The sequence below is a fragment of the Vespula vulgaris genome, chromosome 2, assembly GCF_905475345.1.
Source record: "Vespula vulgaris chromosome 2, iyVesVulg1.1, whole genome shotgun sequence".
Lineage (NCBI taxonomy): Eukaryota > Metazoa > Arthropoda > Insecta > Hymenoptera > Vespidae > Vespula > Vespula vulgaris.
Window position 1 is genome coordinate 16224765 of NC_066587.1, and position 17113 is coordinate 16241877.

General features: G+C 32.0%; 2 protein-coding genes and 1 long non-coding RNA gene across 9 annotated transcripts in view; 1 reads left to right on the top strand and 2 right to left on the bottom strand.

The window, feature by feature from the left end:
• Positions 1 to 107: 107 nt before the first annotated feature.
• Positions 108 to 1054, bottom strand: LOC127061903 (UPF0488 protein CG14286). Its single transcript, XM_050989405.1, has 2 exons — positions 816 to 1054; positions 108 to 690 (listed from the first exon to the last, which is right to left on the bottom strand). Exons 1-2 carry the CDS (start codon positions 831 to 833, stop codon positions 160 to 162), a joined length of 549 nt encoding a protein of 182 aa, XP_050845362.1. The 5' UTR covers positions 834 to 1054; the 3' UTR covers positions 108 to 159.
• A 48-nt stretch (positions 1055 to 1102) lies between these two features.
• Positions 1103 to 2539, top strand: LOC127061907 (uncharacterized). 2 transcript variants are annotated; one of them, XR_007780998.1, is made up of 4 exons: positions 1103 to 1234; positions 1335 to 1530; positions 1607 to 1744; positions 2172 to 2539. It is a non-coding gene; the product is annotated as an uncharacterized LOC127061907 (long non-coding RNA). The 2 variants fall into 2 exon arrangements; XR_007780997.1 differs by having other exon boundaries at positions 1113 to 1530.
• Positions 2540 to 4855: 2316 nt separating this feature from the next.
• LOC127061900 (insulin gene enhancer protein ISL-1) overlaps positions 4856 to 17113 on the bottom strand; it is an 81508-nt gene continuing 69250 nt past the window's right edge. For 5 of the 6 annotated variants that reach the window (XM_050989402.1, XM_050989400.1, XM_050989396.1 and 2 more), the window contains 5 exons: positions 16522 to 16708; positions 10919 to 11220; positions 6142 to 6443; positions 5765 to 5986; positions 4856 to 5266 (listed from right to left, as the gene is read on the bottom strand). In XM_050989402.1, coding sequence (XP_050845359.1) covers positions 5027 to 5266; positions 5765 to 5986; positions 6142 to 6443; positions 10919 to 11220; positions 16522 to 16708 — 1253 coding nt within the window. In that variant the 3' untranslated portion in view covers positions 4856 to 5026. The remainder of the gene's footprint in view (positions 5267 to 5764; positions 5987 to 6141; positions 6444 to 10918; positions 11221 to 16521; positions 16709 to 17113) is intronic. The other variant, XM_050989398.1, reaches the window with a different exon arrangement.

Consider the following 17113-nt stretch of genomic DNA (forward strand, 5'->3'; position numbering starts at 1 on the left):
ATAATAATATAAAGATAAAATATAAAAAAAAATTTATCATAAAACAAGAATATTTATATCTATGATATAAATTGGAAAGAGAATATAATTAATAAGAATTCAATGTTTTAATTGGATTTATAAAAAAGGCTTTTATTACTTAAATATAAAGGAACTTACTTAAGTTACAGATTGGAAATTAAATCTAAATTCTTGCAAGCTATTCTTATCAACTATAGATCTATCATTATCTAACGAATCTTGTGACTGTTTGTTTAGTTCGCTATCAGTTTTAACAGAGTTCTGTTTTATATTATTAGCTTTTCGTAAAAATACAGATGTTTTATTTAAATTTGACGTATTTGTAAATTTAACCGATGTAACTTGCTTATTAAATTTCTGTTCATCTTGCATCATTTTTTCTCTATAATTTCCTAATTTATTTCTCATAATTTGTCTCTTTTTTATCAAAGGTGCAGTATTACTTTTTAAAGTATTCAAACTTTTGGAAATATCCTGTGCTTGTTTCATTTGTACTTTTCCTTTTTCTAAACTTGATTCCAATTCTTGTATACACCAATAAAGTTCTAATACAAATTGATCCTCGGCTTCTTGATTTAATCCACTCAATGTTTCTACACTGGAAGATGTTTCGCTCTTTATCTCTGAATTTGTTTCCACATTCTTTTTTTTGGGAGATATGCTGTTATTCTAAAAAACAATTTATTTATTTTGAGGGCAATCATTTAGTATCTATATATTGCAGTGATAATTGTTAAGAAATCTTTAAAAATAAATTTGTAAATCAATAATAACTGATGAATATTATATATTACTTTTGCTTTTGGTCTCATTATGACATACAATAACAAATAATCTGTACACTGTAATTTGGAGGTTATATATCAGATTGCAAAATAACGTCTTTAATCAAACTAGAACAATCGCCATATTGATGTGACGATTAAATAAAATGAAGAACAAGGTTAGGAAAAAAATCTCGAAGTTGATTGGTTGCTTTGCTATATGGCGAATCGTTTATTGGCGTAACTTTATTGCACTTACAATATGCACAAATGGCGATGGTAACGTTTCTATACGGTGAGATTTCGATTAGTGTTTAGTGTGCCATCTGTTGTTTTGTTAAGCAGTTAACAAGAGCGGCTTCTTATCACGTGTTTAGAAGAATGATCTATTGCTCAAGAATGCATAATAGATCTTGTTAAGTTTCGTATCTGATTCGTATTTGTTATTTGTATGTGTTTTGTTTTATTCGGATCGATTATAATAATAATAATGTTTATACAAGTTAACATGCAATTTTCTTTGTCCTATGTAAAAATATTTGATTTAAGGTTATGTTCTTTTTTCGAGTTCATAACTTGATAAATGAATATTCTCCGATTCAATCGAATCATGAAATCATTAATTTTCTACGTTATCAGAGATTGGAGATTTACTACATTGAAGTAAATTTCAAGAAAAAGTTGAGCGAGTAGGTTCACTTTGTCCTGGTCCAATATCAAAACTTCGTTATCTGGTATAATGAAGGTAAATTTTTCGAAGTTGAACTAAAAGTAACTGCATGATAATTCACTTTGGAATAAAATGCGTCTTCTGATTACAGATGATATGTCCACAAAGAGATCTCTGCCGTAAATCAGACTGCGGCGGCTTGATCTAGTACGAAAACAGATGAATGATGAAAACTGGTGATCGTCAATCAAAAATTTCATATTATTTGTAATAGACATGCCTCGTACTGGTATGTAAGAAAGATGTAACTTTAATATAGTTATCAATTTCGTCATATATCGAGATGGATGGTTTTTACCATTAATTCAGGAATCACGAATTTGATAAAACAAACTTCATTCGTGATATTATATTTGAACAAAAAATAGCAAAGTTAAATCCGTAACGAATGATTATACCAATTATTCGGTATAGTTGGAAACAGAAAAATGAATACTAAGATATAATCAGGTTTCTGTGATTAGACCAATCTTAACCCGTATTTTGAATAAGGCAAGCGATAATTCTTTTTTTTTGAGATTATTCGAACGTCTATGCTTCTTTTTCATCTATGCTTTTTTTTGAGATTATTCGAGCATTCCATGGTAATATTTTAAACATCGAATAAATTTAATTATCAATTGTAAATACATTTTAGATGACCTGGAATTTTTCAGATCTGATACAACGTCGGCGGAGCATCTAAAAAAGAGAACAGATCAACATGAGTACTGAATTAATGTCGACAGTTGAATTTAATTCCTTCATGGTATTATTCAAATCTAACATAATGCTGTACCATCGATGACATTGAAGATGAAGAGAAGTTTGAAGAGGGACAAGCCTTTGTCAGAAGGATCATTAACAACATATCCGAGTAAAGGTGACCGAAAGAAAGAAATAGAAACAAAAGAAAATGAAGAGAAACTAGGAAAGATGAAATGAGAATCGAATTAATTCGACAGTTTATTACATTCAGTGTGCCGGTATAGAAATATTATACAAATTCGAAGATGTTCGAACGAATTACGAAACGTTAAAACTACATGGTTTTTTCCCTTTTTTTTTCCTTTTTTTTTTAAACATATACATACAAGAGAGAGCGACGTGTAACGTTTCTATACAAACACCCAACACGACGAGCACAACGTATGCACATAAAACGGCCCGCCATTTCTACTAAATGAACTGTCCTAATTATAATTCTAGTGTAATGGAGTATTTTATTTACAATTTAAAGTGCGTTTTTCTCCCCAACTTTTCGTTAAGCTCGCACACTTTGGTATTTTTTTTCTTTTTTTCTATTTTTTTTTCCTTTTTTTTTCTTTTAATCGAATCTGTCTCTTCTAAGAGAGATTTTATCATGCACGCGCGCATTCCTCTTACAAAAAAAAAAAAAAAGAAAAAAAAGAAAAGAAAAAGAAAACAGAAAAGATAAAAAAGAAAATGATACTTAATGACTGCGTTTGGGTTTTTGTGATGTTCACAAACTTACAACATAATCGGGATAGTGTGTAATTATTAAATATAACATCAGCATGTATACGTCGTTCGCTATTTATATTAACTATATTATTATTATTATTACTATTATTATTATTGTTATTGTTATTATTATTATTGTTATTATTATTACTGTTATTATTATTATTATCGTTATCATCATCATTATTATTACTATTATTATTATTATTATTAATATTATTATTATTATTTGGGCCTGAGTATATTAATGATCTTAAAATCGCTTCAATTTTACAGCAGCGACGTTAACAATAATTATGTACATTTCGTACAAGTTGCCATCGTACGTTCTCGTTAGAAATCTTTATTATATCTCTCGTTTAAAAAAAAAAATTATCATTGGTGATTTTTCATCATCTTCTTTCTCCACTCTCCCACCTCTTGGAATAAAGTGCTGCATTCGGTCAAGATACTTCATAGAAGAATATGATAAAAATAACTCCACAATTGTCAAGGATCGAATATTTCGGCCATTAATTTTTATATTACCAAAACAAGTAATAATAATATTTGGAACCTTTTTAACAAATCTCTGGATCCATTATGTTCACGTTGATATTATTGTACGCTGTAAATTAAAACTGAAATTTAGAAAAATATGATTTAGCGTAACGCAGGAAAGGAATCTTAAAAACATAATTTTCGAAAAATTTTTGCACGTAATATTAACATAGATTTATTTCGACAAATAAATCGTATATATTCTAGATCAGAGATTGCCAAAGTATTTGGGTCGCGTTAAAGATTTAAATTAGAGATTGTTTTACATTGATGTGCATTAGGAAAGTTCTAATCGTCTAGTATCGTCAATAATTCAAACAATTCAAAATCAATTCGGTTGAAGATCATTATTCCTATTTTTCTAATTTTTCAACTACGCTGATCTATGTATAACAAATTAATTTTGAATTGTTTAATCAATCAACCCTTACGCAGAAATTACACTTTTGGATGGATCGCAAATAAAAAAAATTATTACAATTTTCAAAACAGTCACAAAATTTTGATAAGCCCTGTTCTAGATTAATAAGTAAAATGTAAAAGTAAAATGACTTTAGTCAAGGCAAAAAAAAAAAGAGAGAAAGAAAGAAAGATTACATCAATTAATTTTATTATCAATTCAAGATTCTTGGTCGCTTCGTTCGAAAAGAGAAAGGAAAGAAAGGAAAAAGAAAGACAAGAAAAAATATTATAAATCTGTTTAAATGTATAAAAGAAAAAAAAAAAATCGAAAGATTCAAGTAATATGTTTTATCTAGCGCAACAACGTATTAAACAAAGATGGACTTGAATTCTGGATCGAGATTACCGATCGATCCAATCGAAAGCATGGACAAGACAGATAACGATTTATGTCCGAATAAAAAAGAAATCAAAATTTTCTACGATCGCTGTAACATCTTTTCGGATGGACAAACTTTTCTTTTTCAGCACCATTCTCAGCACACTTTTAACGTGCATATCCTTTCTTTCTTACTTCCTTCCTTTCTTTTATAATACTTACCATCGTTGTGTATTCATAGATCTCCTAAATTAATACTATTCGTCTCGATCTAAATTTCCGATCGGAAGATTCGCACCATTTCTATAATCCTTATCTTTTCATCATCTAATAAAATCTAGTAAACGGATTTAAATCGGCACGTGTCGCGGCGTGATTTCACGAGCATTATTTGTTCTATGTACATATGTAGAATCCATCGACGATGACGATAGTAAGGCAGAGAGAAAGAAAGAAAGAAGAAAAAAAGGAAAGAAGAGAAAGAGAGAGACAAAGAGATGGATAGAAAAAGAGATTCTACGAAAAATAGAGAGAAAGAGAGAGAAAGACCAAAAGTTCATTCACAGGTCTCCTGTTTATCTTCTCGTCATAGCTCGTCATCGAGCTTATTTCTCGTCAATGGAGAGATCTTAAGGTCACGATCAACAATACGTCGATCATTATCTTGAACTGTGCTAGACGTTGAGCCTTGCCATGTGCGAGCCATAGACGATAGGTACGACGACACTATGGACTACCCGTATCGTGATGTAACGAATCGCTGTCACTTTCGAGGTAAGTGACGTAACTATCGGTACTATCAGGATGTTGTCCCATATCTGGACCACCACCTCCAGGATGATGAGGACCTGGTGGAGGTAAAGGACCACCACCTCCACCGCCACCACCGTCGTTCATTGGACCCCCGAGCATTCCTGGAGGTGGAAGTTGTGGTGGTGCTCCTCCGTGAATGTCGTAACCATGCATCTGAAATACAATCAAATTTTTATTTATTTTTTTATCTCTCTTTCTCTTTTTCTCTCTCTCTTTCTATATATATATATATATATATATATATATATATATATATATATATATATATACACAAGATGATCGAATAAGTATATAACAATATTACGCAATATTAAAAAAAATAATATAATAGTTAGAACTATATATTATACTATATAACAATAACTACATCGTACGATATATATATATATATATATATATAGTATATATAATATATATAATATACATATATTATATTATACATATATATAACATACATAGGATGATCGTGAAGTTTCTAGCTGATTAAAAAAATCAATTATACCTTTTTAAAGCTTGCAATTTTACAATCTGACAAAAAAAAAAAAGAAATTAGTTTAAGAAGTACTCAAAGAAATGTAATTGATTTTTAAAATCACCTAGATTCAACTCTTAATACATCTTCTAGCTGTACATAGAGAAATTTCAATTTACCTGGGAGACCAAATGATGAAAAGCTGGTGCATTAGGATCCAACCTATCGAGATCCGTATGTAAGGCAAAGTCCGATAGAGCTTTCCAAGGTGGTTGATAGGCTTGCACTTCTAGAGGTGTCATGCCGATGGGGCTTTCGTGTCTAACAGGGCTACTCGCCACCATTGGTATCCCATGCATACCGCCGAAGCCCAATTTACGTCCGTCCTGCAACGGAAAGCACTTCGATCCATTAAATCAATACAATCGGTCGTATATAACAAAAGGATTCGCAAAAAAAAAGAAACAAAAAGGAATAATTATTAGCTACATCGACAATCGATTATTAATTAACCAATCATCGGTTTAACAAAAGAGGACAACGTTTATTTTATTACCTTCTCTTGCATTTGTTGTTTCATTGCTATCGTCTTCTTCTTATCCTTACATCTTTTGTTTTGGAACCATACCCTGATAACTCTTGGACTTAATCCAGTCATCTCGACCAATTGTTCCTTCATCAATGCGTCTGGTCTTGGATTTGCAGCGTAACACGTTCTCAAAGTATGAAGTTGTTTCTCGTTCAAAACCGTACGTACTCTAGTTGGTTTACCGTCGGAACCGCCACCGCTCTTGTGACTTCCGGTTCCTCGTGCACCACCTACGCCGGCTTTATGAGAACCACTCTCCGATCCAGAGTCTGAAATAGAATCAAATTCGATATATGATAATGATATAATAATGCTTTTTTAAGGAATTGTATAAATGATTGTATAAACGATATTTCGATCAAATCTATCGTATTTTAAACACCTTTAAATTATAATTCTTTTGCATTTTTATTGATATCATTATACTCTCTGTCGATCGAAGAACAACAGATGATCAAGATTAGCCTAATAAGAGTATCACTTTTTCTCAAAGAATCGACGATTCTAATTAAAAAAAAAAAAAAAAAACAATTCCACGATCTTTCACCACCATGAAAAATATTCGTAAAATTTTCTAACGACATCCTCCTCCTACCGTGAACTTGTCGACAGTTAGAATTATTAAGATTACGAGTAGGTGTATACTACGGTCGAAGAAATCTCGCAAATGATCAAAATTAACTAGAGCAATTAGTCATTGATCAGATTTATCACTTTCGATCGAAGAATTCTGAAATTGATCGATTCTTATTATATAAATATACATTTTTTAATCTTTCAACAGCATCAGAAATATTCGTAAGACTTGTTAGAGATTTTCCTGCGTACTTGTCGAAGGGTAGGAAACGTTTGAAGAGAATCGGTGCCCTTAAAAGAAATGAACGTAGGGCGATCAGCGCGTATCGTACCAACCGGTCCTGCAAAACGGTCGAGGTCCAAGCTAATGGGAGATCCGGATACTGTTTCAATATGGCTGGTGAAGAACGCAAAGGGTACCGACGACGATCACGTCTCTCTCTCTCTCTCTCTCTCTCTCTCTCTTTCTTTCTTTCTTTCTCTTTATTTAATTCTTTCTCTTTCTTTATTTCTCTTGCGGCACAGCAGACTTTAGAGCAGAAGAACGAAGAAACAATATTGTCGATGAGCAAACTCGGATCCGCGCATTCGTGACCATAGCTCGCGCATTGCAGCACGTCCTTGGATAACATCGAGTCTGTCGGTTCTTCCTCTAGAGTACGTTCCCAAGTTCCTTTCGATCGGTTCTATTTGATTTACAGTGCTTCACCAAAGTCTTCGTGAATTTCATCTTTCTTTCCTTTTCTTTTTTTCTTTTTTTTCTTTACAGACGAACAAATTCGTTGAATCGATCTCTCAAGAATATGTTAATAATCATTATCTTTGTTAAATATTTACAAAAATGTTTGGCATTTTGATCAGATTTCACGGATCTAAGTAATCCTCATTTAGAATTCATCACAAAAAAAAAAGAGAAAAGAAATAAATAAAACAAGAAAAAAATAAATGAAACGATGATTAATTATAACGTAGTATATAATTTTTGATAAAATTTAGTTTAAATTAAATTGATAATCAAATCGTTGGACTTCGGATTCAGAAAAGAAGAATTGATTTGATTTCGCATCAAGGTTATCGATATTTTGGATTTATTATACATATGTATATATATATATATAAAAAGAAAGAAATGATAATTAACTACAATATGATATCTATATAATTTGTTACAAAATTCAATTTTAAATTAAACTGACATTAAAAATGTCTAAATTTGGTAACGATGATATTTAGAAGACTTTTCGAAAACGAAACAAAAATAGAATCTCCGATGTATTTCGTGATAGCAAACTATCGAATAAATTTTTAACGATGATACTACGTTACTTGACATACAGTAATACATACATACATACATACTTACATATGTACTATAGGAATAATAAATAACGATGTTTTATAAATTAGTTCTAGAATGGCTACATAGTTTTGATATCAGAGAGAGAGAGAGAGAGAAAACTTATCTGTCTGAGAAATCTGTGAAATGGTATTTAATGAACAAGTAGAAATGATGAATTTGGATAGTCGAAATAAGAGTATTTAAAAGGGTTGAAGGGTTTGTAGTTAGTACAAGGAAAGGCAGCTTTATTAGTATTTCGATGGAATCGATTGTTTGCCGACGGAAAAACAGAAGGAAGGTAATGCAAGAAGATGGTGCAGGACAAATGAAATCTTCTCTGGCTTGCTCTTCCTCTCTCTCTCACTTTTTTTTTTCTATTTTTGGTGTCCTAACCAAATAATAGAAATGTGGAAAAAGGAGGAAAGACTACGAGCAGGTGAGAAAAATTTTCAAAAGAAAAGAAAAGTCACTTCGATCTTGGGATAACTAGCTTCATAAAAAAAAAAAATGAAAGAAAAAAAAAATCAATAAAGAGAAAACGAAATAAAAAATAAATAAACAAATTAAAATTAATACAAGCGCATACAAACATACATATACACAATGAATCCATTTTAAAGTTAACGTAGGTATCAATTATTACTATAGTTTAATATCACTTAATGGCACTGTTAAAAATAGAACGAAATACGAGCTTTGTTTGCTCGTAAGATGAACCTTGTGAATGATAGTCAACATCATCATCTTTCTCTGTCTGTCTCTCTCTCTCTCTCTCTCTCTTTCCTCTTTCTCTTTATCTCTGTTGAAATTTCATTCCAACGTTGATCGTAATGACCGTAATATAAATCCACACGTTCGACTTTACGTCTCGTATTTACAACGAAAATAAATTTCAAGTTGGCTGAATACCAACAGATTTATCCTACTGTTGACGACATTTCAATTTCATTCGCCAATTTATTCGACCGTATAAATATAATAATGACTCTTGATAATTAAGTGAAAGAATAAAAAAGAAAGAAAAGAATGAGAACAAAAAAAAATATATATATATAAAAGAGATAAAAAAGGAAGAAAAGAAGAAAGAAGAGTAACGAAAAAACGGAAAACGAAAAAGACAAAATGAAAGATCAACATATTTAAAATGCTGATGAAATTGACACGATGAATTTCGAAGAATAATTCCGGGATAAAGAGCGTGTCTTCTAATGAAATTTATTCGTGGATCAGAACGTCTAAAGGATTTCTTGTTGAGTATCGGGGCACAAAGAGCAAATTTACAAAAGGGTTCCTGGCCCGAGGGTAAAGCCTGTCTACGAAATGCGAGGGATTTCCGTCATGGCAACGAGAACGACAAGGACAACGACGATAACGACGATAACAACAGCGATGACTACGACGAGGATGGTAGTAGGTAGGCGACTATAGTGTTGTGTTAGGATCGCCACGTGTAATTAGGTGTTGATAATTGAAGCCGTTGAGACCTTAAAGGCTTGACCACTACACCCTCTTCCTACACGCCTGGGATTACATGGCTCAGTGTCCATCCACCACCGCCCATATTAGGTAATATGAGTACGTCCGAGGCGTCCGATATATTGAATTATGAACGATGTAATAATCTATGATAATCTACTATGATAATTTTCACGACGACAGCAGAGAGAAAGAGAGAGAGAAAGAGAATTTGTTGAATTCTTTCAAGTTTCTTATTTTTACGAGTAATAATTATAATAATAATATATATATATAAATATGTAGTTATAATATATATTTATAAATATATAATTTATATATGAATATATAAATATATATGGCTTAATTATTCGTTTCATAGAAATAAGAAATTCTTGAAAGAATTCCAAAAACATATATATATTATAGTATATATATTATATATATATACATATATATAAAATGAATATAACGATAAGATTCATCGAAAGTGCTTGAAAAAAATATTGCAAATTTAAGCTTAAGATAAAGAAATAATTTATATCCTATTTTTGAAGAAATTTCATTAAGAGAGATAAGTGAATGAAATGAATGGTTATGCATATTAGATGCTATACGATCTAAAGTTTATTGTATGCATTTAATGTATGTAACGTAAATTAAATTTTGATTAGAACGAAACGAGTGGTTCTGCTACATGGTTAAAAACGTGACTAGGAATATGTACTAGAGGGAAAGACAGAAAAGAAAGAGAGAGAGAGAGAGAGAGGGGGAGAGAGAGAGAGAGAGAGAGAGAGAGAGAGAGAGAGAGAGAGAGAGAGATAAATTTTGCTTGCTAATTCCCATGCAAACAGTACGGTACGAACGTGTCACCACAACGTGACACGGTAACTCATTTCGTCTTTTGTGATCTGTTTATCACCGTGATTCCTTTATGGAAATCATTGGAGTAGCAGACCGAAATTGACGTCTCGTCTTAACTCATCCTATCCGAACTTGAAAACTACTGCTCGAAAACGAATCTCAAAGCGACGGACACAGTGGTTTGACAAGTCTTTAGAGTATACGAGAGGTGTCAAATGTAACACCACCCTGCCAACTACTGTCGTACATAACTACGCACGATCCACACATCTCTTTTTTTTTTCTTTTTCTTTTTCCTTTTTTTTCTTTCTTTCTTTCTTTTTTTCCTTCTTAAACAAGAAAACCCACGTCTGCTTATTTTTTCTTCTTCTCGTTTTCTTTTCTTTTTTTTTTTTTTTGGTTTTGTTTCTTTCTTCAGTGTATTTGCTCATTCGATTTATTCTTATTTTTATATCTTTTCTTTTTTTCAATCATGCAATTATTTTGAAATAAAAAATGTTGGATCATTACCTGACATCGATCCGTCGTTTGGATGCAAATGATGATTGTTATTTGTTAAGGAAGCGTTGTTGTTGTTCTCACTGCCCGGTACACCCCCAGTAGGACAAAATTTTCCACTTTCTACTATTTCGTGATCGTGCAAACAAAATAATCCGTCCTGTCTCAGGGCGAATTCATCGCCCGGTAAAAGCTTCCTCATGCAAGCTGAACAACGAAAACAATTCACGTGATAGATCTTGGTCTTTGCCCTCATCACGTACTCGTTCTTGCTGAAACACTGACTGCACTTGTCGCACTTTGTCCCGAACAGTCTGAAACGTTCAATACGAAAAATATTGTTCATAAGTATATTTATTTATATAAATATATATATATAGTATTATATAATATTGATATCATATATTATTGATTATAATTATCGAACGAAAAGTTTGATTTTCGAAAAGTTCTAATAATAAAATTACATCGATTTTTGATTTTTATTTTTTATCTTGTAGAAGACAGTTTGCAATTTTCAAGACGAGAATTGATCACAAGTACAAAAGTTCGTAGACGATTTTAAAAATCGACTACTCTTTTTCCAGATATTTTAAGTTATTAATTTTATTCTTTCTTTTTTTTACCTAGATTGTAAAAATACGAGAGAGAAAAGTCTAGGAATTTCTCTGCGATCTGAAAAAAGGAAAACAAAAAAAGAAAAAAAAAAAAGGAAAATTATTCCAGTCTCGAAAAAGAATAATTCATATTTAAAATCATATAAAAACTTTTCGTTCAGGTTCTATATATAATGATTTAGTATATTAATCACAATTATCGAATATAAAACGTATGACATTTAAAACTTTTTAATGTTGACAATAATTAAGTATTAATTGATACCTCATCACATATTCCTTCTTTATTTTTCATGACTTCGACAAAGAAACATTTGAATAACAAATTTATAGAATGTAATTCAGATATCATTAGCATGATCGATCGATCATATATATAAAAAGAGATTTCTTGTTGAATTGATGACGTCCGAATTACATTGACTAAATTAAATCGTAATCGATGGTTGCGTTGACGTCGATAATATCTATTGTTATCACAGTCAATATAATTAATTAGAAAAAAAAAAAAAGAAAAAAAATTCTCAGATCGATGTTTGATATTCAACCAGATATAATAAAAATCAAGAAATAGAAAAGTTAAGTGCCTAGATAATCATTTTTTATAAATTATAATACGACCATACGAATCGTCGATGTTTAAAATTTGGAAAAAGAGAGACAAACATAGAGGCAAAGAGAGGGAGAGAGAGAGAGAGAGAGAGAGAGAGAGAGAGAGAGAGAGAGAGAGAGAGAGAGAGAGAGAGAGAGAGAGAATGAGAAATACAGTGATAAGAAAAAGTCATGAATATTCCATAATTTTCATCTTTTGAGATATAAAAATATATAGACAAGTTATCGGAATTTGTAGAAACTATCAGGAAAATACATACATACATACATACATAGATACATATATACATATATATATATATATATATATATATATATATATATATATATGTATTTATCGTTCGATATTCTCATCCACTTTGCAAATATGGCTTATGATGTATAATAGTTTGTGCTAGTACAGCCAATATGCAAGTATGAAAGAGAAAAACAGAGAGAGAGAGAGAGAGAGAGAGAGAGAGAGAGAGAGAAAGAGAGAAAGAGAGACAGATAGATAGATAGATAGATAGAATATTTATCGGCGTGCATCCTAATCTCGATAGCATCCTAGGCTCTCTCTTGCTCGTTTCCCATAAGTTATGATACACTTCAATATCTGATAGTGCAACGCGAAGCGAGAGCGAATCGCGTGGGTGGCTCTCATGCAAGCTCATAATCCAACCGAACGTTTCACATCGACTCGAAATATATGACTCGGTCTGGCTAATATTCTTACCCGTTCCCTACAATAACCTTCGTATATTTTCTGATATATCGTAATATCGTATAGAAACGAGAAACATAAACTCAGTGTGTACTACATGGGGATACGATGATATGTTATTTATGTTCATGTATTATGGCATTTTCGCTAACTTTGCGTTTAGAAAATCGATTTTGTATAGCGGTGAGGGAGGAGGAAGGGTGATGGTAAAGGTAGGGGGTGGTAATGGGGGTGGATGAAATTGAATATTATATGAAATATTATAAAATATTCTATAGGTATATAGACCTACCTATAAAAAAAAAAAAAGAAATTTTGTTGGTTACGTAGGTATAATAAATTTTTTCTAGATAAATAATTTTACCTATGAACTTTCGAAGATGAAAGGGAGGAGAAAAGAAAAGTTTTTCCGTCGAACAAAAATTCATCGACTAATACTCTCGATCGAACGGAATTCATCGCGAGGGTGATTTATTTGTTTTTCTTTTCGTTACTAGAACCGTCCGTTCGTGATAATTTTTCAAATAAACAAGAGATGGTAAAAAAAAAAAAAAAAGAAAAGAAAATAAGAAAATAAATAAAAATGGCGAAAATGGGTTATCTAAGCGAATTAAAGATCAAACATTTTTTTTTTCTATAGTTGCTGGGAAAGAATAAAAATTGTTTGTTATTATAATTTTCTTTTTTTTTGTAATAAATAATTACGAACTCGTAAAGGTTGCAAGAAAAGCTTTTCTTCGTAGAAGAAATCGATCGATATCTCGGTCGAATTAATCGTAATCTAATTGACAAAAAGGGATGATTTTTCGTTTGGTATTCGAGTAGCTACCGAAACGTCGAGGAGAATCGAGAGATTGAGTGAGTGAATGAGTAAGAGAGAAAGAGAGAAAGAGAGAAAGAAATGAGCTTGCTTCTCTCGTTTTGACTTTTCTGACTAAGCGACAGGGACAACAAACAAGCTAACCGGCGAATGTCGTGTCTTGGAGTGAATTCACGTCGACCGGATATGCCAGTCTCTCTTCTCTCGTTCGGCCTTCCCGAAGGCGTTTCGACGTTTGACGGATCAATGCAAATAAACGTTCTGTCCCCGAGGGAGAAAAATATTTGGTCCACGTCGTCTTCGAAATCGTACCTGCCAGAAAAAAAAGAGGGGAGAAGAAGTTCGACGAGAGAGAAGAAGAATGAGAGAAAAAAGAAAGAGAGAAAAAAGGAAAGAAAAAAAATAATACTCCCGTTGGCCTCCGAAAAATTATACTCTGCGAGTGAGTGTACGTTGAAAAAAAAAAAAAAAAAAAAAAAAAAAAGAAAGAAAGAAAGAAAAAGAAGAAGAAAAGATAAACAAAAAAAAAGTGACATAAAAGATCTTTGTTTTTTCATCACGATGTAAACAGATCGACGAAGAAAATACTTTGAACGAAAGAGAACGATGAACTATAGTGTAGTACGTTGTTCCGTACACTCGTACATTTTTCCCGCCATTTAAATTCGATCGCGTGCTAATGGCGTCCCATTTAGCACGCCCGTTCTATTAAAATAGAAATTAAATGAAAAGAAATATAGGTACTTTCAAAGAAAAGAATTACATAATTTTAATTAAACAAAATTTCGATTCAAGATACTTGAAGTATATTGAAAAATATAGATAATATAGAGATAACATATAGAAATTCGAACGATTTGATGATATAGAGAATATAAAAAATATATAAGAAAGAACATTAAACAAAACTTATGATTCGAATCCGTAAAGTATTATATGTTGAAAAATATAACAGAAACGATGTATAGATATTAGTAACATAAATTATTAAAAAATATAACGAGTAAATAAGAAAAAAAAAATATGTATATATATATATATATATAAAAAGAAATATATCTATAAATAATTACAATAAAGAATATCGATACATATATTGACATTACATCATAATACAAAATTTTCTTTTTCATTTAACGTCAACCCTTTAACAATATCTACCCTTAAAAAGAGAACACAATATCATTTTACGAAGACACACCTCTACTCCCGCGTTTCTATTTTCGCGAATTTGTCCGGAAGAACCTTGAAAAGGGGGCTGAATAAAAAAAAAAAGAAAAAAGAAAAGAGAAAAAAAAATAGGAAAAAAGAGAGACAGAGAGGAAAAAGCCAAAATAAAAAGAGAGAAAAAGAGAGAGAAAGGGAGAAAGGGAGAAAGGGAGAGACTCCTAGCTCCCTTCGAAAGCTTCGATCCGTCGTCGGTTTTAATTCCGCAAGCTCGGCGCGAGCCGACGTTACTACGCTCGACTTTTTTTACCCTTCTTTTTTTTTCTTTTTCTTTCTTTTTTTTCTTCTTCGTTCTTTTTCTTCCTTTCTTTCTTTCGTTGCATGCAGTTGCACGCGCGAATCGTTCGCGCACATGTTCCTTGTCTCGAACATGTTGCATACCTACATTACGAAACGAGGATACGAAACGAGACGAAGACGAAAACGTAGACGAGAGGAGACGAAACGAAACGAAAGGAGATGAGACGAGACGAGGCGAGACGAGACGAGACGAGACGAGAGACAAGACAAGACTTTTCGTTTCGTTTCGTTCCGTTTAGTTTAGTTTGGTTTGGTTTTTCGTTCGAACGAAACAGGACGACTCGATCGGAGTTTATATGGCGTTTGTTACTCGTTGCTACGGGTTCACAGATAAAAATACTTCGCAGTCTCTTCTCTCTCTCTCTCTCTCTCTCAGTATCTATCTCTCTCTCACACGCATACACATCTTCTTTTTTCTTCTCTTTTCATTTCCTTTTCTTCCTTCTCTCTTTTATTCCTCCAGAATGCGTTTCTTTATTCCTTTTCAATCCCGGTCACAGCCTCCTCGTACGACGTCCTATCGCGTGTTACCACTATATATATATATATGTGTGTGTGTATGTATATATATATATTTATGTATGTATATATATGTATCTACGTAAGTGTGAGAAAACGAGAGAGAGAGAGGGAGTGGGAGAGAGAGAGAATGTAGCGGGTTCACTCTGACAAGAGGGACAGTTTTGCATTAATTACCATACCGCAGACTTCGATCGGGATTCGAGCGTAAGCCTTCCACCTTTTTTCCTGGAATTCGTGAACGCGTATCTTTCTCTTTCTATACTATCTTTTTTTTTCTCTCCACCATCATCACCACCATCAACACCATCACCACTCGCCAATGGGTACACCAGCATCAACGCTACTATTATCGGCAGCAACCACGGATTTTATGACGGTGCATCGTAAAAAGGAAAAATACGAAAACCGATAACGATACCAGTGGAAAGAAAGAGAAAGAGAAAGAAAAAGAGAGAAAGATAGAAGAAAAATAAGAAAAAGAGGGATAGAATGTATGTATATATATTTATGTATGTATCTATATACGTATGTGTATGTGTCTATATGTATGTTTTCGAGGAATAACTATTTCATGGAAGGGCTTTTTGGGGATTACTTTTTAAAGGGTTGCAAAGTCTCTTCATTTTAGATAGAGATAGAGATAGAAATAGATAGATAAACAGAGAGAGAGAGAGAGAGAGAGAGAGAGAAAAGAAATAATATTTTTGTGAAATTAGTTCTTCTCTTCATTGTTTTTATTATTATTATTATTATTATTATTATTATTAAAAAAAATTCTTTTTTAATATCCACTATATATCTTCTTTTCTCTCACCTGACGTAATCTCCCTTGCAGTACGTCTTCCCGTCGCGAACGAAGCAGGTGCAATGTTCATCCAAAAATTGTTGACACTCGGCACACTTCAAACAGGCAGCATGCCACTCGAGATTAGGTGCCACCCTCAATATCCACTGATCGTGAATTCGTCCACCGCAGCCAACGCAATGCGAGCTACGACCTTCTGAAAATGAACAATGTATTTTCTGGTTAAATTTCTTTTTTTCAACAAGAACATCCAAGGATTTAGAGTTTTCTTTACAACGATTTCTCTATTTTATTTCTTTCTATTTTTCTTTTTTCTTTTTTTTCTTCTTCTTGTATTCGTTCGCGTAGATATAGTATGTTCTAAGATTAAAATTAATAAATTAATTTTTAAGATAGATATTTGTCGATACGATCCAATCCTTTCTTTGTGCTTAACATAAAATTATTTAACGTGTGTTTGTTAAACTTATATATGTGCGATATGCGTGTAGAACATACATATAATTGTATTACATTATATATAACATATATTAAGGAAAACATCAACCTTCAGAATATAAATTAATTAGGATAGATATCTGTGAAGAAAGAGTTACAATAA